General features: G+C 42.1%; 1 protein-coding gene across 13 annotated transcripts in view; it reads left to right on the forward strand.

The window, feature by feature from the left end:
* The window catches only part of RBFOX2 (RNA binding fox-1 homolog 2), a 275,598-nt gene that overhangs the window by 104,360 nt on the left and 144,284 nt on the right, over positions 1 to 26,954 (forward strand). Inside the window, exon 1 of one of the 13 annotated variants that reach the window (XM_038550714.1) lies at positions 22,211 to 22,268. The exons of the other annotated variants lie outside the window; for them this stretch is intronic. Within the exon in view, the coding sequence (XP_038406642.1) occupies positions 22,254 to 22,268 (15 nt within the window). The 5' untranslated portion in view covers positions 22,211 to 22,253. Of the gene's footprint in view, positions 1 to 22,210; positions 22,269 to 26,954 lie in introns of those variants that run through there. 13 annotated transcript variants of the gene reach the window in all.

Consider the following 26,954-nt stretch of genomic DNA (forward strand, 5'->3'; position numbering starts at 1 on the left):
TGCCAGACCAGCAGCGTCAGCATCACCTGGGAACTTAATAAATTTGTGGTCTCTCCCTCCCTCAGACCTACCAAAGCAGAAGCTTTGGGGAAGGGGGCCCAGCCTTCTGATTTCAGAATGCTTTTCAGGTGATTCTGATGCACACTCAAGCTGAGAACCACTGCCTAGGACTTCCTGAATAGCACGTGCCAAGCACTGTGCTAGGGTGTTCATCTTCATTGCTACTTTTCATATGGGAACACCAAGCCTAAATAATTTCATATGTATATTAAGTGGTAAATTAGGAATTTGACTCCTAGTCTTTCTGACTCCAGAGCCATGCTACAGTGTCTGCAAAGAAAATTCTAAGAGGTATTACTTAAATTCATTTTTTTACAAGATTTTGTTTATTTGAGAGGGGGGAGGGGAGCCAGAGGGAGAAGCAGACTCCCTGCTGAGCAAGGAGCCCAGGACCTTGGGATCATGACCTGAGCCAAAGACAGCCAAATAAGCCACCCAGATGCCCCTATTTAAATTCACTTTTAAAAATATCTCTAAAATCTTTTTCTTGAAAGTAATATATGTTCATTGAGAAAAATTGAGAAGATACAGCAGACCATAAGAATATAACAAAAATGGCCTTAATATATTTCACTTTGGGATGCTTGGGTGGTGCTGGGTTCCCTGCTTGGTGGGGAGTCAGCTTGGGTTTCTCTTCCTCTGTCCCTCCCTCTGTTTGTGTACACATAACACACACACACTCTCTCTCTCAAGTAAGTAAATTCACCAATGTATTATAAATATCTTTTCATGCCATTAGCCATTTTCACAGTAATATTTTTCATGGCTGTCTAGGATTCCCTTGTAAGTTTCCATCCTAATTCTTTTCTAAAGTTTGTCTGAAGTTGTTTTGATTCCATGGTAGGCTTTTAGAAGGAATGAGATACTGAGTGCTGTGCTGTGAGTGGCTTAACATGTTATAGCAAAAGTGGTAAATACAGATTATGTTTGAGGAGGGAACATGGAACTAGAGGGGCAATACTAAGCCAGATATTGAGGTTAAAATGAGTCCAGAAACAGAAAAACAAATTGAAGTAAATAATTGAGAATAAGTACTAGGAATGGACTAGGGATCTGTGGCTGCGATGGCTTAGAACAAAGTGAGAAAGATGGTAACATCTTGGCACCAATGGCCTGCTTTTATTGCTGCCTTTTTGACATAGAGCGTGATCTACTGGATGATAGCATGAAAAAACTGGGTATAAGACTTCTATAAATAACAGTTATCTTCTGTGTGCCAGGCATCATATTAATTATTTACATGGAGCTTCACATTTAGCTTTTATAACAACTGCATGCGCTAGATGCATCTGATGGTGTTTTGCCCATTTTACAGAAGTGGGAACCGAGAGTGGACAGAGTTACTTGTCAAGTACTTTGGAATGCAAGATGTGTTGAAACTCCCAAACCTGGGCTTCCTTTATTTTTTTTAAAAAGATTTTATTTATTTATTTATTCATGAGAAACACAGAGAGAGAGGCAGAGACATAGGCAGAGAGAGAAGCAGGCTTTTCGCAGGGAGCCGGCAGATGCAGGACTTGATTCTAGAACCCCGGGATCATGACCTGAGCCTGAGGCAGATGCTCAGCCACTGAGCCACCCAGGTGCCCCAAATCTGGGTTTCCTTAGTACCATTTACCTTCATTCCTTTCATGGTGTTGCAGATCACTAGCTACTGCCTAGGGGGATTCTACTATCCCTTCTGGGACAGGGAAACTAGATGTGGAAGGAAGGACACTAAAGTCAAGACAGAGCAGGGATAGACTTTAAGACCCAAGCAAAGCTGCTATCCTGCCCAGTTATCTTGGGAAAGGGGTCAGCCTGAGCAGCAGAGCACGGGACTGGAATAGCAAAGTGAGTAGTTGAACAGAAGGAGTGAGGGCCAGCGTTTGGAAACAGGGGATGGCCAGAGAGTCAGTCTCCCTCCTTACATTTCCCTTCTAAAGGAGGTTATAACTCCTTTTAAAAATGGCTTTATTGAATATAATTCGATACTATGCAGTTCATCAATTTAAAGTATATAGTCGGGACGCCTGGGTGGCTCAGCGGTTGAGCATCTGCCTTTGCCTCAAGGCATGATCCTAGATTCCTGGGATCAAGTCCCACATTGGGCTCCTTGCATGGAGCCTGCTTCTCTCTCTGCCTATATTTCTGCCTCTCTCTCTCTCTCTCTCTCTCTCTCTGTTTGTGTCTCTCATGCATAAATAAATAAAATCTTAAAAAAAAATAAAGTATACAATCCAGTGGCTTTTAGTGCTTTCACAGAGTTGTTCGGCCATCACCAGTCAATTGTAGAACTTTTTCATTGCTCTGTAAAGAAACTATGCACCCCGAAGTCATTTCCCAGTTCCTCTATCCCCTTCTCCCTGAAAGCCTGAGGCAGCCATTAGTCTTGTTTTTGTCTCCACGGATTTGCTTGTTCTGGATATTTCATATAAAATGGACTCAAAATACTATGTGACCCATTTGTGTTTGGCTTCTTTCACTTAGCATGTTTTCAGGGTACCTCCATGTTGTCGCGTGCATCAGTACTTCCTTGTTTTCTGTTGTTAAATAATATCCCATTGTGTGCACATACCACATCTGATTCATATTTTTATATTGGGAAGGGAAAGGTAAAGAGAATGGGATAAAGAATGAGAACTTCCTCCTAATTGAAAACGGAGGGAGTGGGCAGCAACCATGCAAAACCCACATATCAGGCTCTCTCGAGGAACTGTGACTAACAGCATAGGTAAATAGGATGCCTGGCACCTGCTGCTCCATGAGTCGTTTGTAGCAGAGCGGCAGCTCTTCTGACCTGAACGTGTGCAGCATTCAGGGAGCTCATTGTGTATGTCTTGTGTGTGGGCCAGTGCCATTGCTTCCTACAGTACCTCATGTGGAACCGGAGAGGTCTTCGCTGATCTAATCTGGGTACATTTCCCTTGGTCACTGCAGCTCTGGGTCCCCAGAGAGTCCTCTCTAAAGAGCTGCCAGTTTGTTGAGAGCTGGCAGTTGCAGGATTATTTCTGACCACACGATTTGTTCAGTGGAGAGTACACCCGTTATACAGGTCCTGATGTATTGGCCAGAAATAGCAGCTGCCATTCCTCTGTGTCCTTCTCAGCATCATGTTTGGAGGCCTCGTTTTTGCAAGCAAACCATGTGCCCTTCTGGGTGCTAGGTGACTACTGTTGTCCCATTGCTTTCTGCTGCATTCTCTCCTGGTTTAATATTCAAGGAACAGGGAGTTCTGACCTTCATAAACTCTATGGTCTGGGCCAAGAATATAAGTCCCAAAACCTTTTTAGTTTGTGTTCCAGAAAGGTTGTGGCTGGCTTTTTGCTGGGCCTGAACTTTCAGTTGAGAGAGTAAATTGTAATTGCTGGTGTTAACGTCCCGACTTTTCTGTGGTCCACCTGCTGTGATTCATGAACGAGAATGCAGGTCAGGGAGCATCGGCTGGGCCCTCAGTTCGCCCTGAATGTCATCACATTGCCCTTTTTCTGCTGATGGGGAAACCAAGTCAGCTGAGTCTAGTTGACTACCCAGGGCTGTAGTCTTCTGTTCTTAGAGCTTGGGCTGGTAGCAGAGGGTTCTGTGATCTAGAGCCTTCGTTCTCAGGTTGGTGCTTTTTCCTCCAGCGCAGTGCTGTTTCCTGATGGACGCATGCTGTTGCGACCGAGGAGCAGCCTAGTCGTTCTTTAGTCCCATCAGCAATGCAGGTTTTAAGGTGTGTGTGTGACAGTTTGACAGATCAGGATTGTGAGGATGAAAATTTGCAAGCGAGAAAGAGCAAGAGCACTGGTTTGTGAGTTTGGGTGCCCCTGGCCGACAGAAGTAGCCCCTTCTGGCCCTCCCCAGTGAATGGTTTTCAGTGAAAATTCATGTTTTTGATTATATGATTGTCATTCTTTGTGAGTCCCATGTCTATTTGCTAAGAAATATATGTGCTGCTGCACCAGCCCAACAAGCAATCCTCTTGTAGCGCCTGTCTGAAAATGTTTAGTTTTGTCTGCCAGCTCCATGCTTGGTGTCATTTTTTCCCAGTGTAACGTGAAGAGAAAAGACCAAGGTTCTTCTCCCAAGTACACAGCCCCACTCTCTCTGCCTTCACTCTTGGTTGGCCTATGGAGCTCCAGGATGTACCTCATTTTCCAGCACTGCACGGCCCCATGACCCTAACAGATTCCTTAGTGTGTGGGATCATCTTTTTTTTTTTTTTTTTTTTTTTTTTTTTAAGATTTTATTTATTTATTCACAAGAGACAGAGAGAGAGAGAGGGAGAAGCAGGCTCCATGCAGGGAGCCCGACGTGGGACTTGCTCTGGGTCTCCAGGATCACACCCTGGGCTGAAGGCGGCACTAAACCGCTGAGCCACCTGGGCTGCCCTGGGATCAGTCTTAAAAGCAACCCCTTCTCAGTGGAACACAAGCTGTGCAGTACTTCCCTCTCTCCCCATTGCATCCTTTTTGTCCTGTCCTCCCTCACCAGCTCCAACTGCTTCACAGGGAGAGGTGCTGTCTTTCCCTCTTCCCCTAGCACCTAGTACAGCGCACAGTAGGTAGTCACTATATATGTAATCTTTGGCATTTTCGTGCTGTTTACAAGTCTCCAGTGGGAGGGGTAAGGTGCAGGGATGCTGATACTCAGCTGGTGGTATTATTTCTTCATAGAAGTTGTATTATAGTCTTCAGTAATAATTTACGGTGACAGTTACTATTTATTGAATGCTGATGATGCATGGAATACTGCGCATGGTGCACACATGCACACGCCCCCCCTTGGTTCCCCACTATTCTGAGCAACCTTCCCTGTGAGGTAGGTGGCGGAAACCCTATTAGACAGATGAAGAAACGGAGCTTTGGAGAAGTTTAGGTCACAGAACTGGAAAGTAGTGGAATAGGTATTTGAACCTGGGCCTGCCTGACACTGAAGCCTGTGTTTTTAATAACCATGTGGCGTCTCCTTGAGTAGTTAATTTGCTGAGCATTCCTGTAAAAGAGAGCTGAGTCACTTATGTTCCCTGGGAATTATAAATGAGACATCTGTGCTAGCAAAGGGCATTTGGAGCATAGTTTGGATTAAATTTGGCTTTGGGATTGTAGAGCAGAAAGAGAGGGGAGACATAAGGAGCCTCTACCACTGCCTGAAGCTGATTTGCTTTGGCCTTGTGTTGAGGAGTCTTCGCTCTTTGAGTCCACAGTAGATCAGGTTGTTCCTAGTCTACATAGCTCCTGAGGGATAGGTCTGCCTGACTGTTCCAGATATTGTTCTGAGTGGGCCTCATTCTGGTTCCTGGTGCTGCACTGAGGCAGCCTCATGTTGGTCCCTAGGCCAGCTTGTTTCTTTAAGGGTCTCCTGTTTCCATCCTTCAGTCAGACAACTTCTCTTTGATTTTATTTTGGTGCACCCCCTCGCCCCCCATTTCAATTACTAGAAGTTTAGAATGGAGTTGTTGCGTTGTGGCTGAGGGTGAGAACAGAGGGAATGCAGTTTTCTTTGGCTCTTCAATAACCAGTCCTATGGAGTCCCCATAGAATACTGGAGAGAGTGATTGGCTCTTTTAATTCTCTGCTCAAAACAGTTATATTTTGTGTATACCCTTGAAATGAGAGAGAAACTTGTGAGGAAACAGGAGTTGTTGGGGTCATAAGATTTTGAGGAGACAGGCCTTTGCTGTACTCTCCCCTGGGGGAAAGAATGTAGCCAGGATTGAAGGGCATTGCCTCAACCAATTCAGTTAAGTGGCCCCGTCCTGGATTAATATCTTGGGCAGACTTCCCAATGGATTTGGCAAAGTATTGGGTTTCTCTCTCCCCAAGCCCTCCCTTCTCTCTGCTCTGCACATGTGTGCTAACATAATTACAGAGAGGTTGCATCTTGCAATAAGATCTCCTTTTTAAAAAGGAGGGACCTCCTCCTAAAGAGGATGGGGGAGAAACTCAGGGCAGGGAATGTGATTGTGTAGTCTAGTCATGTTTTTGGAATGGCGGACTTTGAGAAAAATGGTACTGTGGAGAGGCCAGCAGGCTGGCTGGTTCCCCGCTGTAAGGGCAGGGGGGGCAGGCAGAATGGTGGCGGTGTTGATTTCAAGCACCTAGAGCAGGAGCGTTCCTTACTAATTTTGTGCTAGACTAGTATTAAACTGCCTTTTTGCATTCACTCGCTCCTCCAGATTGTATTACTAAGAATTTGGTCATTAAAGAACAAGCACTCCGTTGTTCACGAAGGTCAGAGGTTACAGCCTTCTGAATTTGGTGGCCAAGTGTTCAGAAATATTTTACAGATTTAGTTGAAAACCTGAGCAGATGCTCCTGCTTTCTTGTTTACCCGTGGGGATCGGGTGACATTCTTCCCCCTTTTCTCTTCCCCACCCCTTTGGGAACCAACCAATCACAGCGAGGAGTGGATTTCACTGCCTCTCTGGCCTCCTCCCATAGGAGTCCACCCAGCCCAGGCGCTCTGGAGCCTTGGCTGAGGCTGAGTGCTTAACTCTTGTGTGTCTAAATCACAGGGAGCTGCTGACCTTGCAGTCAGCTTGTTTCCTAGTTCACATGGAGTCTCTGAGCTCAGGTAGTGTTAAGCTAAAAGCTTGCTGTGTCCTCAAGGGAATGTTCCTAATGAGGCAGACTACAATGCATTGAGCTTGCAGAAGCTGATTTTAAGCCTTAATTCTGCCAGTAACCAGCAGTGTAACCTTGGGAAAGTTACTTTCCCTGCTTGGACTTGATTCCCTTTCTGCTAAGTTAGAAAGGAAAGGGGGGAGAATGAACCTTTGTGACACGGCGATATATGCCAGCCACTGGTGTTTTATGTATGGCTAGCCTGAGGTGTGAGGACATTTAACCTGTATTGCATGCCTCTCCTGAAGCAGTTTGCTTTTTACACTCTGCTGTCTTCAGGGCACACACCATTCACTCGATTTTCTAGATGAGAAGAGTGAAGGCTAGGGAGGCTGTCCGATTTGCCCAAGGTCAAAGCTAGGAAAGTCCATCTGGCTCTAATGCCCAGGCTTTCTTCCATTCCACTGGGCTGGCTAAAAAAGCCCTGGAAGTCCTTCCAGCATTCTCATTCTCGTGCCCCGAAAGTTTTAACTCCTTAGTGGCTTTCAGCCCTGTCCTGTGGAAGACCAAACACTGCTGTCTTCCTGTTCACAGCCTTGTCCCTCAGGCAGGTGAAGTGACTCAGACAATCCTGCCATCGCCTGAAAGTCATGAAAGACGATGGTGAGGCCATCCACATTCATCCCTTCTAGCCAGTATCTCCACTTCCTCCTCATCTCCTTCTCTCCTGCACCAGCAGGTATTTCCTTTCCTTCTTTCCTTGTGTTTATGATTGTTGGGGATAAGTATACCTAATTTAAGGAAGGGGTGGAATTTTGAAGCGCATAAAAACACACAAACCAAAACCAAAACCAAACCAAACCAAACCAAAACAAAAAACACCCACCTCCTTTACTTGAAGCTTTTCTTTGGTATTGGGTTTACCTCTACTTGGAACCCCTGACACTGTCCCCTCTTATTAGGAGCTCCCCCTTTTGAAGAGCTTTGTTTTTCCTGATAGTCTCCATAAATTCTCCTAGCCATCTGGTTTAATAGGGACATCCTGCCCAGTGGAACACTTTTTGTTTCTCTTCCTGCAGATTTTACTTTAAAATTCAGAGAAAATAGCTCTCTTTAGGTGAGTTCTTATTGATATTCTGTTGCTACTAATTTAAAAGAAATTATAATAGTAGCTGTAAAATGTCAGATTTGCCAAGGAGTCATTTTCTGTCTTTTGTTGTGGGCTGAGAAAAAATGACAATAAACAGATCTATTAATAATTATAATTTATTTAGACAGTCAGTAACCTAAGTGTTGTATGTATGTTGTTTCTGATTTTCATAACAGCCCTGCTTTTATAGACGAAGAAATAGGGGTTGAGAGAGGTTAGGTTCGAGCCTTTGCTCAAGGTCACAGCTTGTGAGTGGTGATTTGGCAATTTGATGCCACTTCCAAACCCATGATCTTTCTTTAGTACCATGCTGCCTCCGGAAAATGATCTTGGGAGTTCATTTAATCCATGTCCATGCCTTAGCTCTGAGCACCCCAGAAAAATCCATATGTTGTCTTTTAAAAAGAGTGGTACCATTTTATGTGATAAATGTCAGGGTTGAAAACAATTTTTTAAGAGTTGTATATTTTCTGGTCTTTGCCACCTTTAACAACCCAGATAATTTTTACCAATGTTTAGAGTTATTTTTACTGAAATTTAAATCCCTCCCTACTGGTTATAAGTGAAAATATTAAATAACTACTAATTATCAGATCCTAGAGAGTTGAGGATTTCACTCTGAATTAGGGTGGGCAGGAAGAGGTGGGCCTTAGAAGATGAATAATATACAGGTAGGTGGAGAAAAGCAGATTGAATTTTCTTGGAGTAAGGAAATATTCTCATTTGCCCCAGCATCTGATATATCTTGTGTTTGCCATATCTTTGAGCATGTGAGAGTGAGGACAAGAACCCACAATGCAAGATGGTTAGGTATTACTCGATGGCCGTGGGCTGCTCCCTCCTTTCATGACCTGCTTGTGATTCGTTTCTGTTAAAGTTATGTTGGGCTCTCCTAAGTTGTGTGCAGTGAGAGATTCACAAAAGAGAAGTATGCTTTACTACGTGGGCCCAGTCATCCAGATCAGACTAACAGATATTTCAACAATGAGTACCATGTGCCTGTTACATGCCAGTCACCTGGCCAAACACTGATGATCCTGAGATGAATAAGACATGACCACTGCCCTTGAGCAGCTCATCATCGAATTTACAGTCTCATTCAGGATATAAGACCTACAGATACAGAATTAACAAAAGGCAGTTTTATATGCTTAAGGTAGTAAAAAAAAAATTGAGTCAGAGACGGCACATTTTACCGGGGTTCAGAGATCAAAGGGGTTAGGGTTTGCCAGAGCAGTAAAGATAGGGTTCATTTACAACCTCATCCAGATCATGGAATGGGGCATGGCCAGGGTGAGATGGGGTATAGCTCTCGCCCCTTCTGGGGAAAGGAGACAGTGAACATGGCTCATTGAATGAGGAGAAGGCCCTTACCCTTCTGGAATTGTGGATGGAGGCTCAGCAGTTAGCATTTTAAGTGGCAGTGCAGAGACTCCGGCAGCTAGTGTAAAACAATAGCAGCTTAGTCCCTCAGATCACAATTTTTAGGAAAAAAATTAATAAATCTCATATGTTTCTCTTTTGGTTCCCTGGTTAGCTTTTGAGTACAGTACTCTCTGTGTTAGAAACTTTGACATTTATTCTTGTTGGGTTTTTAAAAGGTAAAAAACTTTAAGCTAAGTCATACACTGGTGAGACCTCAGGAGGCCCGTTTGCTAGAAGCATGCCTGGCTTGTGTAGCAGCGTTTTGTTTACTGCCAGGTATTTATTAGGTTCCCTGGCAAAAAGCTCACCAAATGAAGAACTCCTCTCTCTCCCCCATTTCAGGTTCCTGAAACTTACCTAAACCCCTCCAGTAGGAGAAGGCTTAGGGAAAGGAGATTCTTTTCTTCTCCTCCCTACCCCCCATGGTAGCTTACTTAAGTACCCTGGGAAGGTAAAGATAAAAGAGAACCTTCAGGATGAAATGAACATTAGAGTGGAGAGAAGTCAGGGGAGGTCATATCAGGCTTAAAGTGGAAACTATGTTACAACCTAAGCAAGGAGCAACTGATAGGTCTATAAATAGGATTTTATCTCCTCATAGAAATTTTTGGCATGGTTGTAGCTTCCCATGTGGGGGACTATTATATTTACTAAAAATAAACTGTGTTTCAGAATGATTAAAGTAAGTCCCACTGAACTCATTTATGTTATTGAGTCTAGTCATAGCCTGAAAATAAGTTTATAGAGTTTGGTATGTACTATCTTTTGGGGGGAGTTTGATACTGAAGCCATCATCAGTTAGATCTGAGATACAATGGTCTGATTCACTCTGGCATGGATCAGATAGATTGCCTTCTCAGACGATCATGTTATTTCGGTGTTTTTATTTTTCCTGCCGGTTCAGAAGACCCTCAGCCCCGAGTCCTACATCAGACTCAGAAATAGATATAAAATAAGTGTGTCATCTAGGGAAGGTAGAATAGTTCTAATTCCCCAGAAATCTCATTGCTTCATTAAAACTGCTCAGATATGGCCATTCAGAGGAGAGTGGCATGTAGATTGGCAATACCTCTGATAGCCCTTCTTGGAACAAAAACCTTCAAGATGTCTGACTTTGTTTCTCACACTCTTGTTATCCTGATTGTAGCCCTTTAAAATGTGCAGCAAATTCTTGGCATCTGTCTGCCTGTCAGCTAATCTCTGACACCCCTGGGTAGCTTGTTTTCTTCCAGTGAGTGTATTTGAAATTAGTAAAAAGCATCTATTAATTTCAGGATCTTCTTAGAAGATTAAGAAAAGCTGAAATTTGGCAAATAGTGAAATTACTAAAACATGTTCCTCAAAGTTATTTGACCAGGGAATACTTTTCAAAATATAATGAGTTGAACACAGTGTAGTTATGACTCATGCACAATGTGGGCATGGATTAAAGTAGTCCCCAGAAATGGTTTCAAAGACAAGTTAATGGCTTCAGGAAGTCCATTATTTGCTTTTTTCAGACTTCAAGACACATTTTAGAGAAGTTAAATCATTAAGTGTAAACATGAAAGAGATTAAGCCATTGTTGTTTTCCATACACTGCCTGCACCTGAATGCACAGTTTACAAAAAGTTTTTTTGTACCAGGGGATCTCGCCCGTTCTGCTTATTTCTCAAATATGGCATCCCACTTTCAATGCTGGCTTCTGCATACTCTGTAGAAGCTGTATGCATGTATTTGGTGTTTTCTTTTGAATAAATACACTGTAGAAGTAAACCATTGCTAGCATCTGTCTAAAAATTGCTGGACTACTTCCTTACAATTGATGAAGTGCTAAAACAGGGTTATGTACTTCAGATGTGTCATGTTCCCTAACTGCTGTAAACCTTGTACCACTGTACCTCTTTTTCTCCCCTTACAACCACTAACTGCCCTTTCTCCCCCAGTACTTTAGAAAAGGAAACTGAAGTTCCTGATACAGTGTTTTCTGAAAGGTGAAGAGATAAGAAAGTTGGTGAAGGGGATGTGACAAGTTCATGGGATTCCTTGGACCCCAAATCCAAGTTTCTGTGTAATTGCTTTTTAAAAAATTTTATTTATTTATTTATTCATGAGAGATACAGAGAGAGAGAGAGGGAGGAGAGAGGAAGAGACACAGGCAGAGGGAGAAGCAGGCTCCATGCAGGGAGCCCGATGTGGGACTCGATCCCAGGTCTCCAGGATCACGCCCTGGGCTGAAGGCGGTGGTAAACCACTAAGCCACCTGGGCTGCCCTGTGTAATTGCTTTTATGTAATTTTTGTTTTGTAACTCCCGTTTACCAATCTGCTGTTTTAGCGGTAATTGGCAATAGTAATGATAGGTATAATGCTCTAGTTACAGATTAGTTAGCAATCTATTTGATTTGAGTCTGACAGTATTGCTGTGATGTAGGCATGACATTTTACAGATGATGAAAGTGAGAGTTATATATACATTTGACTTTTTTTTCATATGGGAATCCAGGAATTGTTAAGTTAAATTTGTCTATCATTTTAGTGTGGAATGGTTAGGGACAGTTGATTAGGGGATAGACTAGTTGACTTTTTGGCCTAGATATTTAAAGATTCTTTGATAATTAGTCATCAGGCAGGCAAGCTATTAATGTGCATTAAAGTTTTCTGTTGTTTCAAATGAAATTGAATTTTGATTTGTAAAGTATAGTAAAGTAACTTAACTATTCAAAGGCTTAGGATTAAGTTCAGTTGCATATAACAGAACCCACCCCCAAGTGGCTTAAATGCGAGAGAGGTTCTTTTGTCTTTGCAAAAAAGAAGTCTAAAAGTAGGCAGTCTGGGGCTGATGTGGTGCTCCATGGTTATTAAGGATCCAGGATCCTTACTGTTCTTTGCTTTTCTGTCTGGTTGCTACAGCTCCAGCCATTTATTCCTTCCCAACTTAAGAAGACTTTCAGGAAGTCTCATATAACATTTCTACTAATATCCCATTAGCCACAACTTAGTCTTATGGCCACATCTCACTGCAGGGGAGGTTGGGAGATACAGTTGTTTTTTTGTAAGGTGTGTATCAAATGTCCTAGAATGAAAACTAGGGTTTTGTTACCAAGATAGAATGAAAGAAAGGATATTGGGAAACCACCACCATCCTCTCCTTATGGACTATCAGAGTGACCTGACATTGCCTCCCACATGGTACAGAAGACCGTTCTGTAGCTTTCCTGGGAGCTTTTCAACCAGTTTCTGTTAGATTGTCTAGTAAGATGTTTTTGTTCCTGAAGAGTATACATCTTTATGTAGACATTTTTTTTTTCAAAAAATAATTATGAGGTAGTAATAAAGATCATTGTAGTTTTTTGAAATCAATTGATTAGTCAGAATTTCAAATAGTAGAGAGTGGGCTTTTTAATTTTTTTTTTTTTTTTTTTATTTATGATAGTCACAGAGAGAGAGAGAGAGGCAGAGACACAGGCAGAGGGAGAAGCAGGCTCCATGCACCGGGAGCCCGACGTGGGATTCGATCCCGGGTCTCCAGGATCGCGCCCTGGGCCAAAGGCAGGCGCCAAACCGCTGCGCCACCCAGGGATCCCGAGAGTGGGCTTTTTAGTAAGAATAAAATACAAGTTAAATATTTAGATGTTTAGCCTTTCAGTTTTTTGAAGCCCAGATAAGCCATTAGATTATATTTCTTAGGGATAGAGAACTTGCCTTTTTTTTCCCTTTTTAAAATTTTTTTAAATTTTAATGAATTAATTAATTAATTATTTAGTTTAAGGGGCACCTGGGTGGCTCAGTTGGTTAACTGTCTGGCTCTTGATTGAGCCTTGTGTTGGATTCCGCACTCAGTGAGGCATTTGCTTCTCTGTCTCTCTCTTCCTCTTCTGCCCCTCCCCTGGCTCTCACACACATCTCTCTCTTTCTAAATAAATAAAATCTTATAAATTTTTAAAGATGATTAATGTGTTTCAAATAAATAATACGTGGACATGACTCAATATTTAAAAGGTGAAAAATAGTCATATAGTGAAAAGTGACTCCCTGATTCTGGTCTTGAGTCCTCACAGTGCCTTTCCCCATGAGGCAATGGATATTTTACCATTTTGTGTATAATACCTTATTTTTTTTTCTTTTTTCTTTTCAATGATATTGTGCTATATACATCGTCCTGAACCTTTATTTTATCACTCAAAAATATATCCCATGGAGGAACCATAATTCATTGAACAGAAGGATCTTGTGTTATTCTCCCTATCCGTCCCTGCTCTGTTAACATTTGTTCGTATTGGTTGAACTGAACATTCGTTTATGTTGGTTGAGCTGAATTAAATTTGACTATGCAGAATATTTTAGGAATGAGTTATTTTTGGTGGTGGTGTATTCCAACTCGCTAAGAGGATTTTCCCTTCTCTGAACACCAAGATGTTTAAGTTATTTTGGAAATAAATACTTGTAAAATGTATTATGTAACTATATAATTTATTTCTTTTTCTTAGTATAATAGACACTTTTCTTAATGGTTTTAGCAGTGTCAACATCAATTATTATTTATACCCAAAAGGGTGATATTTCAGGAAATTCTACTGCTTTGGCCTTATTGTATGGTGCCATCTTGACATCTGTCTGCATTTTGATATCTTACCTGCTTTTTAGGGATTTTTTTTGCTTTGGTCTCTCATGTGCCTGCTGTGGCTGCCTCTGACATGGTAGTCACCTATCCTCTGGTACTGAGTCCTTACTGTTTCCTACTTTTCTTTTCCTGATTTCCTTTTTAAATTTTCAGTGGGCAAGTTGCCAGATAAGCAGGACAGAAATTTATTTCTAAAATAAAAATAAGTAGATTGAGAGAAGGCTTGGCAGAGCTTTCCTGCTGATGAAAGTACATGAACATTTTGGTATTTGGAGTACTTAGGGGGCGTTTTGCTTCCTGGTTATTACCATGTTCTAGAACAGCTCTGTCCAATAGAACTTTTTGTGGCAGTGTAAATGTTTTATATCTGCCCTGTCTACTAGCCTCATGTGGTTCTTGAGCATTTGAAATGTGGCTAGTGTGACTAAGGAACTGAAAATTCAGTACTAGCTAATTAAATCAAATTCACACAGTGGCTGGTGGCTACTGTGTCAGATATATGGTTCTAGACTAGATAATTAACTGCTGTACAGCAAGCATGATTATAGTGGAGTTTGGGTGGGGATGCTATCTTCTGCTGTGCAGAATTCATTTATAGTATTGGAAGGGAGGCAGTTTGGAATGCTGATGTTCAAATTACCTCAAAGTAAATGATTAGATTGGAACTGCTTTTTCATATTAATATTATTATTTCAAACTAACATTCTAAAGCCATTGGTGCAGGCATGTATTTATGGTTTATAGCTGTGATAAAACTTTGAGTCCTTTTGGTTACTAGAGCAAAATTAGTAGCGCTCTAACTTTATTTATAGGACTTGGTTAGACAGTTGCCTGAGTGCCAGAAACTCCTACAAATAACTTTGACCTTTCCTAACAAAACGTCAAGGGATAAAATGTTCCATAGTAGAAGGTATCACATAGTTGTATCTGGTATAAACAAAATATTATTTTTTAATGGAGAAATAAAAAAATAAATAAGAAACCAAAGTAATAAATAAATAAGTGATAGATTTTGATATCAGCTAGGAAGAAAATAAACCAAGCACCAGTAGTAGAGTATGGGCTTGGGAGAAGGACCCCCAACTAAAGAGAGTGGTCTGGAGAATTTTATTTGAGGAGTTGTTTTTAAGTTGAAGTGTGAAAGATAAGAGGGAGACAGCCTTGCAAAGGATGAGGAGGGATTTTAAGAAAAAGGAATAAAAGAAGAAAAAAAGAAAAGAAAAAGGAATAAAAGAATTAAGGGGTGCCAGGGAGAGGGATGAACTTGCTCTAGATCCAGAACTGGCTTGAGCCTAGTGATCGAAGGTGAGATAATGATGTGCACTGAGCTTGGAGAGGCAGGCACTTAGCAGATTATACAGGACCTTAAGGCCATTATAAGGACTTAATATAGAGAACATTTTTAAAATGATTTAATTAATTTATTTGAGAGAGAAAGAGAATGCATGTGCACATGTGCATTTGAGTGAAGGGAGGGACAGAAGGAGAGGAGGAGACAGAGACTCTCAAGCCAACTGTGTGCTGCGTGCAGAGCCTGTCTTGGGGCTCAATACCATGACTCTGAGATCACGATCTGACCCAAAACCAAGAATGGGACGCTTGACCAATTGAGCTACCCAGACACTGCCAGTTAGGAAACATGTTTAAGCAGAATGTAAAGCTGTAGAATCAGGGGAGTGATAAGATTTGGGTTTTGTTTTATTTTTTTATTTTATTTTTTTAAGATTTTATTTATTTATTCATGATAGTCACACAGAGAGAGAGAGAGGCAGAGACACAGGCAGAGGGAGAAGCAGGCTCCATGCAGGGAGCCCGACGTGGGATTCGATCCCGGGTCTCCAGGATCGTGCCCCGGGCCAAAGGCAGGCGCCAAACCGCTGCGCCACCCAGGGATCCCGGGTTTTGTTTTAAAAACTCCCTCTGGCTGCTCTGTGATGAATGTTTTGCAGAGGAGCCACAATCGAAGTAGAGGAATCATGGAAATGTCTCGGTAGGAGCTGATGGTGGCTTGGATTAAGGTGGTGGCAGAGAAGATCAGAGAAGTCAGATGTGCAGGACTTGCTAGTGGGTTTCATGTGGGGGTTGAGGTATCAGGGAAGGAACACTGCCTTGCATAGTTGCCAGGTGGTACCACTTACTGAGGTGGAGAACACCAAGTATATATTAGATTTCAAGGTAGTGGTAGTGGATAATTAAGAGCTCAATTTTGGGCATATTATGTTGGACTCATCTTTGAGATGGCTAAGAGTCTTACTGCAGCATGAGGAGAAGTCCAGGCTGGGGGTAGAACTTGGTAATTATTAGCATGTGGGTGGTATTTGAAGCAATAAGAGTGGATGAGATAACTCAGATAAAAGACAGTGACCCAGGATCAAGCCCTAAGGAACACTTCTTTTTTAGAGATTTGTTGAGGCAATAGCCAGGAAAAGCCTCTGAGAGGTAATCAGTAATGCAGGGAAGAAAAAACCCAGGACTGTGGTATCTCAGAAGCTTAGAAAAAGAGAATGTTTTGAGAGAGTTGCCAACTTTGTTGAATCTTGCTAAGAGGTCAGATAAGTTGAGGACAGCAAAATGTCCATTGAGTTAAGTGACATGGAAGTAGTTGACATTGACCAGTTTAATGGAGTGGAGGGCTTGGAAACTTTATTTTGAGTAGATTGAAGAAGAAGAGAGGGGTGAAGTGGAGATAAGTGTAGTCAACTTACTTGAGAAATGTTACTATGAGGTGTGAGCAGGGAACTATGGTGGGGAGGCAAGGGGTCAAAGGAGAATTATTTAAAAACCGTAGTTCATTTAGTCATTTGCCTGTTATTGGACATTTATGTCTTTAAAGTTCTTCTGCTCTTACAGGTTGTTATGATGAACTTCCTTCTACACTTGTGGGGCTTTTCTAAGTTAGGCTCCTTGGAGGTGTAATTGCTGAGCCAAAGGTCATGCGTGTTTCAGAATTTAATAGATATTGCCAAGCTGACGTCAAAGTGGTGACCCTGTTGTTTACTTTTCCTCATCGGTGCATGAGAGCAGAGGAAGGTTTTCTGAAGATGGACGTATATTTATTTGCTGGCATGACAATGATGAGTAGAGAGGGGAGACAGATTGATGGTGCAGGAGAGAACATATATCAGAGCAGTGCAGTCCTTACATAGGTATCTGGGGAGAGGCATGAGCACAAGAGCTGAAATGGGCTTTGATGCCATGGATGCTTCCTTCATTGTAACAGAGCATACGGAAAAGGAGATGCTTGCATTTCTAAGTAGGATTGTAGATTTGGTGGACAGAAGACACTTGTCTGAATGCTTCTCTCTTATTTTTATTTATTTATTTTTGGTAAAGATTTATGTGTAAGTAATTTCTGCACCCAACATGGGGCTTGAACTTATAACCCTGAGATCAAGAGTCACACGCTCCACAGTCTGAGCTAGCCAGGTGCCTCTGAATGCTTCTTTTAAAATGAAATATTTGGATAGAGCAACAGCTGAAAGTTGAATGGTGGGGAGAGAATGAAATAGGTTTGAGGAGAAGGTAAGAATCATCCTAGAGAGTAGGAAGCTTACAGGGGCAGCTTTGGTGGGATTGCTTGGCACTGTGAGAGGCCCAGTTGAGCTTTGTGATCATGTTGGGTTGGTCAGCGTGGTTATGTGATCTTTTTCCAGCAGCATTCAGCTGTGTGGGCACAGGCACAGATAAGGCAGATCACTGTTTCACCGGGTTTGGAGTTTTGCCACGTGGCAGGGATGGAGAGGACACACGATTGAGGGTATTTGCAGGGAGGGATTATAATAATGGACCATTGGAATCACAGTTGCACAGAGGAGGGAAAGGGAGACACATCTACCCAATGGAGTGGGTAGATAATGAAAAAGTGGTCGGGATGGGGACTTCCCAGGAGGGCAGAAATTGTACTGGAGGGGGTACCAGAGCGAGTAACTTGCAAGTGTGGGAGTTTATTTGAGAGTATGATTGAAACATAATAAGGAAAAACAGAGCTTTCTTAAGATAATGCATTTTCCTCTTTTAGATGTTCTGGGTTCCCCTAAATACTGGGAGTAAGAGCTCCAGTAAATCCCCAATTTTCCTGTAGCTGTTCGGAGAAGTGAGCTTGGGACGCACCCTTTCTTTTCTCCGTGTGTACATCTAGAGCTCACTTTCGAGATCATAGAAGGTAACCACAGTTCACAAGAGGGTTCTGAAACCATGCTCTTAGCAACACCCGTCACTGCAGCCTCTGAGAGCTCACATACAGTGTGTGTCTACTGAGTTCCCTCTGTCATTTGTTGCTTGAAGCCTTGGTAATGGGCAGGGGTAGCCTGCAAGGTTATATCCAGGGTAGAATTTCCATTGATTTTGTCAGTCTGGATACGATTTATCAGTGAACAATTGTCATGCAGTTGTCACCATCTTGGAGTCCTACAGACTTGTGTTTAGCTTTTGTCTCTTTTGGGCCCCAATTTCCTTTTACATGTGAAAAAGATAAAGTAAGGCCTCCCTTACAAAGATACGGTGAAGGTAATGAGAAAACGGGCATGCCCAGTTGTGGCACATAGTGTGTTCTGGCCACTGGTGGTGTCTTTATGAAATCAGCAACCAGCGGTGGAATATTCACTCACTCTCGGTTTTGTCTTCCAGAGGGGTTTAATCCCCTCCTGAAAAGTAGCAGCTATATCTCTCTGCCATTCTTCCCTGAGTCTCTGCTGCTTTGTGACAGTGCTGTAACTGGACCAACTCTTCAGACTTTAATGTGCGTGCAGACCACCTGGGGCTTTGGTTATAATGTTAATTTTGATTCTGTAAGTCTAGGGTGAGGCCTGAGAGTCTTCATATTTAAGTAGCTCCTAGCTGATGCTAAGGCTTCTGGTGCTAGGCCATGGGTCATATTTTGAGTGACAAAATTCTATTAGAGAATTGCCCTGTGGGAATCCTTGCTATTTTAAGCTGAGAGGAGGCAAAGTTAGAAAAGCCCTATTCTTTCAACTTTTTTTTTTTTTTTTTTTTAAGTCAGATTCAGTTGGACTTCATGTGGCCCATTTCTATAGCTCAGTGTTGTGGTGAGTCTTTATTGTCTCCAGCTGTCCTGAAAGTGGAAGGAGTATAAATTATGTAGAGAGTGTTGCCTTGGATTTCTTTTGGAAAAATTTTAGTGCCTGATTCCTCAGGTATATTTTTATAAAATTGTCTTGGCTCCCCAGATGTGCACACTTCTCCCCCCCAACCAGCCTTTACACTCATGGAGAAGCTTGCATGAAATGTACAGTCTCTTGAATTGTTAGACTTTGTGGCAGAGAATGCCAAATGTGGCTCCAAACCCTTTCTGAGAGTCTGGCCCCCAGACTTTTCACATTACAAAATCCAGCACTTTCAGAAGCAAGAATTCTGTCTACATCATAGCCTTAGAATTACTGGCAGCACCTATATTGCTGTCTCTGGTAATCGGATTTTTCTTTCTAGCAAGCATGCCAGACTTCCTCTGCAGCCCTCCCTAGGACATTTCTTTCTCGGACGTTCCAGTCCACATGTCCTCTCCTCTGAACTAATAGACAGGCCGATAAGCTTCAGAGTACAGTGGTGGATTCTGATAAAATGTTCTCCTGAGAGAATGAAGTATGTGTGCATCCTAATCCTGTAGGTGATAGATAAGACTGTGATCCTTTTCAGAGTGTCTTCATAGTGTGGAATTGTTACAATTTTGTGTCTCTTAATCTGAATCCCACGTAGCTATCAAGCATAAGTTTCCTCGTTTGACTTTGACTATTTGAGAGATTTTTCCTTCAACCTCTTTGTTTCCTTTTCTTCCTTTTTTTTTTTTTTTTTTTTTTTAAAGGTAGGGAAATGTGGATGCATAGGAGCATGAATAAGGAAGGCTCGCTTAGCTTGCTTGGGGGTTTGCGAGTTGTTTTGATGTATGTGAAGAAAACACAGAAGAATTTGATTTCCTACCAAACTGTTTACCCAGTTTTTAAAATTATGATCTGAAAAGGAAAAGCATTTAGAGTAGGAATTTATTAACTCTCCCTGTGGTTCCAGAGTTTATAACGGGTCCACTTATGAGTGTTTTGGAGGTTGTTTTTGGATTTTGGTGACATATTTGAACTGTTCTTATTTCATGTCAAGGACCTCTTTTCCCTGTGTGTTTTTCTCTTATTTTGCTCCAGGAGAGTAGGGATGTCTTTATCCCATCCCAAACTTGATTAAAAGATAATACCATAAAGTGACAATATGTGACATTCTATTGTATTTGTTCCTTTGATACTTGGTTAAGAATGAATGAATCAATTTTGTGTTTTCAAAGAGTTTGGAAGGACTGTAATGGCTTAACAGTGTGATTTTTAATATAGTTATTAAGAACCGAGTATAGGGAGGTCTTTGACCTAAGATTTAGGGCATGGGCTATGAGACTAGAGGGGAAAGTTTTATATAAAAATTTATTATGGATGTAACAATTTATAGAAAGTCAAGATTTGTTTTCCCATTTTAAAAAAAAGGCTGTCTCAAGTTGAGACTTGGAAGTTCTTATTCCTCTTTTATACTGGAAGTGAGGTAATCTTGCCATCAGAGGAAGCAGAGAGGTTCTGCATAAAGAAAAAGAAAAGGTTTGGGTGAGGCCAAGAATACCTGCCCCACCTCTCCAAGTTTAAATGAGCTGGTAGTTTAAGGTGGAAGGAGAGAAAAGGTATTTATTATAAGCTCTCTGGCAGAAGGCACAGAACAAGGAGGAAAGGGAGAAGTGCCTTGACTTCTACCCTAAGAGTAAAAGGAATTCTGTAGCAGATGGCTAATACAGGGGCATTACAATGGGGAAGAATGAGGGAGGGGGGAAGCAAGTGAACCTATACCTGCACAAGGCCTGCCTTAAGGGTGAGGCTTGTAGACCTTTCTGGGAGATTTTACAGGCAGGAGAGAGCTGTTTCAACATGTCTGAGGGGAACAGAACCCTGAGGCAGCTGGAAGATGGTAGCCTCCTTTTTTTTTTTTTTTTTGGTTTCATGTTGTTTTTTTCAACGAGTTAAAGGAGTGAAATATTCCCCCAAACACGGAACGCTTTGAGAATGTATGCACTCACTGTGTGTTAGGTATCATGCAAAAGACCTCATGGCCAAAAATAGATGGGTCCCCCCAGATACATGTGGATCAAGGCGTTAAGATTGGTAGGTACAGGAATGTAGCAGTAACTGGCAGATGTGATGAAAGCCATGTTACAAACACCAGGCTTGCAGAGGAGGGAGGGGTCCCGTGCAGCCAGGGTGGGTTTTTGGATTTGAGTTTGCAGCAATGGGTGGGAAGTAAGGAGAGAGCATGCACTCTGGTGTATGGAGGAGTCAGCTATTTTCTGAATAAAAACCACCAGGACAGATGATTTGATGATGCTTGTTGTTCACCGTTGAACATAATGGATCAAAATATACTTGGCATATCTGAAGCCCTTATTGAGTGTCTGAACTACACTATATGAAGAAACAGGTCACCAGGAACTTGTCAGATAGTTTACATGGTTCTATCATTTGATCTAACTACGACAACTCTACAAAGAGTACTAAATACAGTTTTTGGTTGAGGAAACAGGGCCTAGTCTTGTTAAATAATTTTCCCTAGTCCGTGATAATAATAATTGTAAATTCAGCTTCCAAACCCATGCTTTGTCCCCTGTGCTGTCCTCTTGCCTAGTAAAGAATCTGCAACATGCTAAGGGCTCAGAATCCATGTGACTCTAAACCCTTGCTTGTCTTCTCTCTCTTCAGAAAGGAGGCTGTGTTGATTTGAATTAGGGCAACAGTAATAAAAAAGATAAAAGCCTATTTGAGTTTATATGTAATTTTTTCTTCTGTTTTAAATTTAGAATTATTTAGAAGAGTGGCATAGGCCAGCATTGCAGGGAGGAAATACAGGCTCTGAGCAGGTTCTGTGTTCCTGCGTGGCTTCTGAGGAGGCTCCAGAAGGATTGGACAGAAGGGAAACTTGACTCAACTCTTCATCTTCTTGGAGGGCAGAATTTTTTTCATTGCTTCATTCATATTTAAAGAACTTGTCTTAAACTAGTTTGTGTCTAGCATTAGAAACTGGTGCTGGTGGTTTATTACTAGCTCCGCCCATCCCTGCCTTTTGCAGTAATCTCTGTGAGTGATGATTGTGTTTCTAGAAGTAGAATGACGGAGAGATTCCCTGAAGGCAAAGAGAGAGTGCTGTACACTCTGGTTCAGACACACGGGGCTGGGAACTCCCAGAGAGAGGGAGAAGGAGAGAGGGAGGAGGAGAGGGAGGGGGAGAGGGAGGAGAGAGAACAACAGAACAGTCAGCTGGAGAGGAGGGAGGAGGGGGGAGAAGACCGGTCGTGGTAGATTTTTAAACTCAAGTGATTTGGGGGGGGTCTCTCCCCACCCCGAACCCTTGCAGCCCCCCGCCCCCCCCAGCCTGGCACCTCCTTTCCTACAGTTCACTGAAGTGCCTTTTTGCAGTCCAGGATCAACTGGCCGCTGAGTTTGAGCAGCCCGGTCTGACATGATGTACCTCTGGGTGAGTACGGAGTGCTGTGGGTGAGGGCTTGCACTTGCACATATAAGGAGTGGAAAGCTGCGAGGTTCGGCTCCAGCACAAATGGCCTTCCTCTCAGAGCGCAGGCAGCCCCATCCCTTTCTACTCCCAGGTGTTAGGTTCTTGAAACCTAGCAGTGATTGTGACATTGGTTGGGTTTGTTTTTGTTTTGTTTTTTTAAAATGTTGTTTATCTTGTTAGACTTAGGCCCAAGGGTGAGCTCCCAGTGCGGTGTCATCCTCTGGGCTTGGTAGGGTTGGAGAAGGCAGATGGGGCAGGCAAAAGGAGCCAGCCGTTCCAGGAGCTGCAGTCTTCCTGGTGGGTCAGGATCCACCTGTGTTTGTTTTGGGGGCACTGCCTTTGATAATCAAACCATCTCTTTAGATATTGAAAGCCAGATGGTGGTGTGATTCTTAATTAGGAATAAGCTTTTATAAGTTTTTATCTAATAATTTTTATTGTCCTTCACAATAGTCTTATGAAGTAGGTCACTGTTGTTATGAAGATTTTATGAGGGAAGTAATTAAATCACACAGAGTGACTTGCTTGTAGTTAGAAACCAAGTCTACAGAAACTAGAATAGTAATTAATAACGAGACATTATAAAGCATTTTATATTTGCCAAGAACTAATACTTTACATTATTTAAATTTATTGTTAACTATGATGTAATTTGCGATGAAGAGGAAAGGTTGGGATTGGAGAGGTTTTTAAATTGTGAGATGTGATAACTTTTAGGGGAATGACTGGGAAAATAATACAAGGAAAAAAACCTTGCTTTTAGTTGTGAAAATAAGAGCATCTATAGCCCCTTGCAAAGATGGCGGCACCCTCTCTTGAGCAGACAGCTGTTGTGTGTTGCTAAGGGAGCCTCCTCGATGTGATGCCCTTGGCTACTAGCCAGCTTTTGAAAGTTTCACTTTGCCCTTTGCCCTTCAGCCTAGATGTCTGGAATTGCAGAAACCTACTTGGCTCAGGCTGACTAAATTTATAAATATCAGAAGGCAGAATTTTAACTAGGTTTCTGGAGATGGAGCTTGGTCACAGAGGGGATGTGATGTGTTTGTGTGTATGTGTTTTGGGAGGGGCTTCTTTTCCTGCTTCTCCCTTCATATTTGAATATGACCTTGAAATGTAATTTCCTCCTCTTATTGGTTTATTTTTCTAGTGTTTGTAAGAAGTCAAAGAACTTTCTGACACACTTTATGTGCTTTAAGTAGTCTTTAGCTTACTTACTATGAGCAAGGCATCTGTCAAGGGTCTTTGCAGCCTTCTTGGTGGGACTGATCAGTTATCTGTCGACCAGAGGAAGGATGAGTTATTTGGTCTTGATTTGTTTGGAAGATGAATTATGAAAGGAAGCAGATTGAATTGATCTCATTTCTACTCACTTATGTTTGATGAGAGCAGACAGTGACAGTCTTCTCAGTCTCTTTCTTTGTGCTTATAGTTATTTGTAAATTCGTCTCAGTCCCCTGTGCTTATTAGAACAGAGCTTCCCAACCACAGTACTGGATGTTGGACTGAGATGCACATATGCCAACATAATTATTCTCCTCCATCCTTGGAGCAGCCAGGTGGGGCCCAGGATTCCCCTGGTCATTTGAATGCATTCATTCATTCTAGTTTGCCACTTTGTGCCTTAAAAATATAACAATTGTCTATATGAACCATGACACCTGAAATTTGAGTAGCACTGTCCAAAGGGCAAGATGTGTGTCACCCCTCTCTCTTTAATTCTTATCTGCATCATCTCTCCCAGTGCCCAACACATTGAATTCAGTGAAAATGTCCAGAAGGAGCCAGAGCTGCATAACACCCAGATATAGAGGACAGCTCGGTGGTTGTGTAAGATGTGGGGAAGCATTGAGGAGGTACAGTGGGGAAAATTTACTGACCAAGGAATGGGAGATCAGAGTTTGGTCTAGGCCAGTGCCCATCCATGTGATGTTGGGCAATCCTTGTTTGAGCCTCACTTTCTACGTCCATAAGATAATAGAACCTCTTCTAATGCCCTGGGTCTGTGTGAATTTATGTAGCAGTACATATGCCAGAAGGACACCCAGTTGTGTAAGAACATTTGGGTCCTCGTAAGCACGAGAAAGCTGTGCAACATAATCATCTCTTCTGCCTGCTTGGTTTGATACCAGCAGTGAGTTACAGGTACTGTTTCTCAGGGTTCTAGAAGAATTACTCAACAGTGTTGTTGTCAGTTCCTCTGAGTGGTATGGACATCCTTAGAACCTGAAGAATAGTTTCTGAAGATTCTGAGGACTAAAAGTTAGAGCTCATCCAGGCATTTTGGTTTGTGCGGTTAGATGTGATTCCTTAATTTGCTTCTATGTGTCTAGAACAAGGTGGTGGAATGCCATCTTGTGCTCTCTGTATATGTCTCTGCCAGGTCTTCACCCTGCTTTCCTGTTGAGTCCCCTTCCTTTTAAAAGACTTTGGTAGCATCAGTAGACAGCATGGTATGGCGCCAAGAATATGGGTTTTGAGATGTGGCTGGGCATAAATCCTACCTCTGTCATTTTTGGTGGTGTGGCTATGAACAAATTAACCTCTGAACCTCGATTTCTTCATCTGTCCCATAGGGAAAATAGTACCTATCACATGGGATTATTGTGAGAGAATTCAAGATCATCTAAGAAGTATGCTAAGTGTGGGGTATGGCACATAGTAGATGCTCAGTGAATAACTGGCACAAGCTAAACTTTTTGCTTTGAACTTTTGCATGAACAGACTGCTTACCACCCTAGAACATTTCCTCTAGCAAATTAAGGATGTCTTTGTGTAGGGAGAACTCCGATAAACACAAACTCGTTTCATGTGAAATATCTCCCCTCAATCAGTATTTTAAGAACCTGTGATTAGAGAACCCTTGTTAAAGTTGCCTCTTGATAGACAACATCCCCGTTGTTTTTTTTCTCAGCTTTTTTTTTTTTTTCTGGTATATGTGTGGAGGGTTACAATACTGTTAAGCATTGCTTTTGTCCTTTATATTCTCTCTCTCCTTCATGGCCTGAAACAGGAAGGAGGGTGGAGTGAAGGGGGAGGGGAAGGTAAGGAAGAGGGAGGCACATAATTCCTGTAGTGAGGGAACTTGTTTGATGATTATACAATTTATATCCAGTAAACAAAATTATAGACCATTTATTTAAATTCCCAGAAATTAGGAAGTGTTCTCCCTGTCTAGCTGATCTTAGCTAGACTGGTTCCAGGCTCTCTTACCCATATTCTCAATGGATGAACTTGTGGATTTCATTTTAAACTGTTTTGTCATAGTTCAGCCCTGTTCTTAATAACTCAGCTCAGCCGACATTTAACGGATGCCTCTGATGGGCAGAGGACTGTGCTACCAGCTGGTACGAAGACAAAGATGATTAAAGACTTCTCATGCCCTTAAAGCATTTAGAACACAGCAGCAGTGAGCATGTGTACACAGATAATAATGATTTTTGTATGATGCTATTCACTTAAGAAAATGCTTTTAGATGTTATCTTGTTTCATCCTCACAGCAGTGCTAAGGGCTGAGCATCACTGTCTCTATTGTACATGTGAGGAAAGAGACAGAGCACATGACAATAAACGGCATTGCTGGAAGCGCAGTCCCATCAGTCTTGACTCTATAGCTGTTTTTCCTTTCATACTCTCCTCTTTTGGGAGAAGCTGATGTTTTTGTTCATTTACTTTAACTGTTTATTGAGTGGTAACATATATGTTAGGCGTCTACCTCATTTAGTCCTCAGCACGCCTGGGAGTTGGCCATTAGCTTCATTTTACAGATGGGGAAGCAGCAACTTTAGTAACCTGCTAAAGTCACACAATTGACAGTTAGCAGAGGTAGGATTTGAGCCCTGGTCTGTCTGGCCTCAGAGTTTACTGTGCCACACATTACATCTTTTTTTATTTGTTCAATGGTGTTCAGTTTATCACTGCTGCCATTTAGCATGCTATGGGCTAGACTAGAGAAACAAAAATAAGGTACCCTGAATTCTGTTTCCATATCCATTAATTCCTTGAGACAAGTCACTTAGCTGTATATACCTTGGTGTCCAGGTTGTGAAAAGAATGTGGTTAGTTCTTGGGAACATTAATGGAGTCCTCTCAGAAAAATGATCCACCGGGCAGCCCCGGTGGCGTAGTGGTTTAGCGCCGCCTGCAGCCCAGGGCGTGATCCTGAAGACCCTGGATCGAGTCCCGCGTCGGGCTCTCTGCATGGAGCCTGCTTCTCTCTCTACCTGTGTCTCTGCCTCTCTCTCTCTCTCTCTGCATCTCTATGAATAAATAAATAAAATCTTTTAAAAAATTTTTTCTTAAAAAAAAAAGAAAAATGATCCACCATTTTAAAATAAAGTCACTGTAACTGATGGCTTTATCCTAAAACATGGAAGTCGCTGTGATCACACCGATGGCTGTGAGTCAGAAGACAGAGTTTTTGGTCCCGTTAAAACCATTTGCCAATGTATGACTTTTCTAGCATGAGCTTTCTTCTTTTTTGGCGAGGGAAAGGCAGAGGGCAAGGGAATCTCAAACAGACTCCCCACTGAGCGCAAAGTTTGAGGTAGAACTAGATCTCAGGACCCTGAGATCATGACCTGAACCAAAATCAGTAGTTGGACGCTTAACTATCTGAGCCACCCATGTGTCTCCAGGCTAGTCTTTTA

Source organism: Canis lupus, chromosome 10, assembly GCF_011100685.1.
Source record: "Canis lupus familiaris isolate Mischka breed German Shepherd chromosome 10, alternate assembly UU_Cfam_GSD_1.0, whole genome shotgun sequence".
In the NCBI taxonomy this organism is placed as follows: Eukaryota; Metazoa; Chordata; class Mammalia; order Carnivora; family Canidae; genus Canis; species Canis lupus.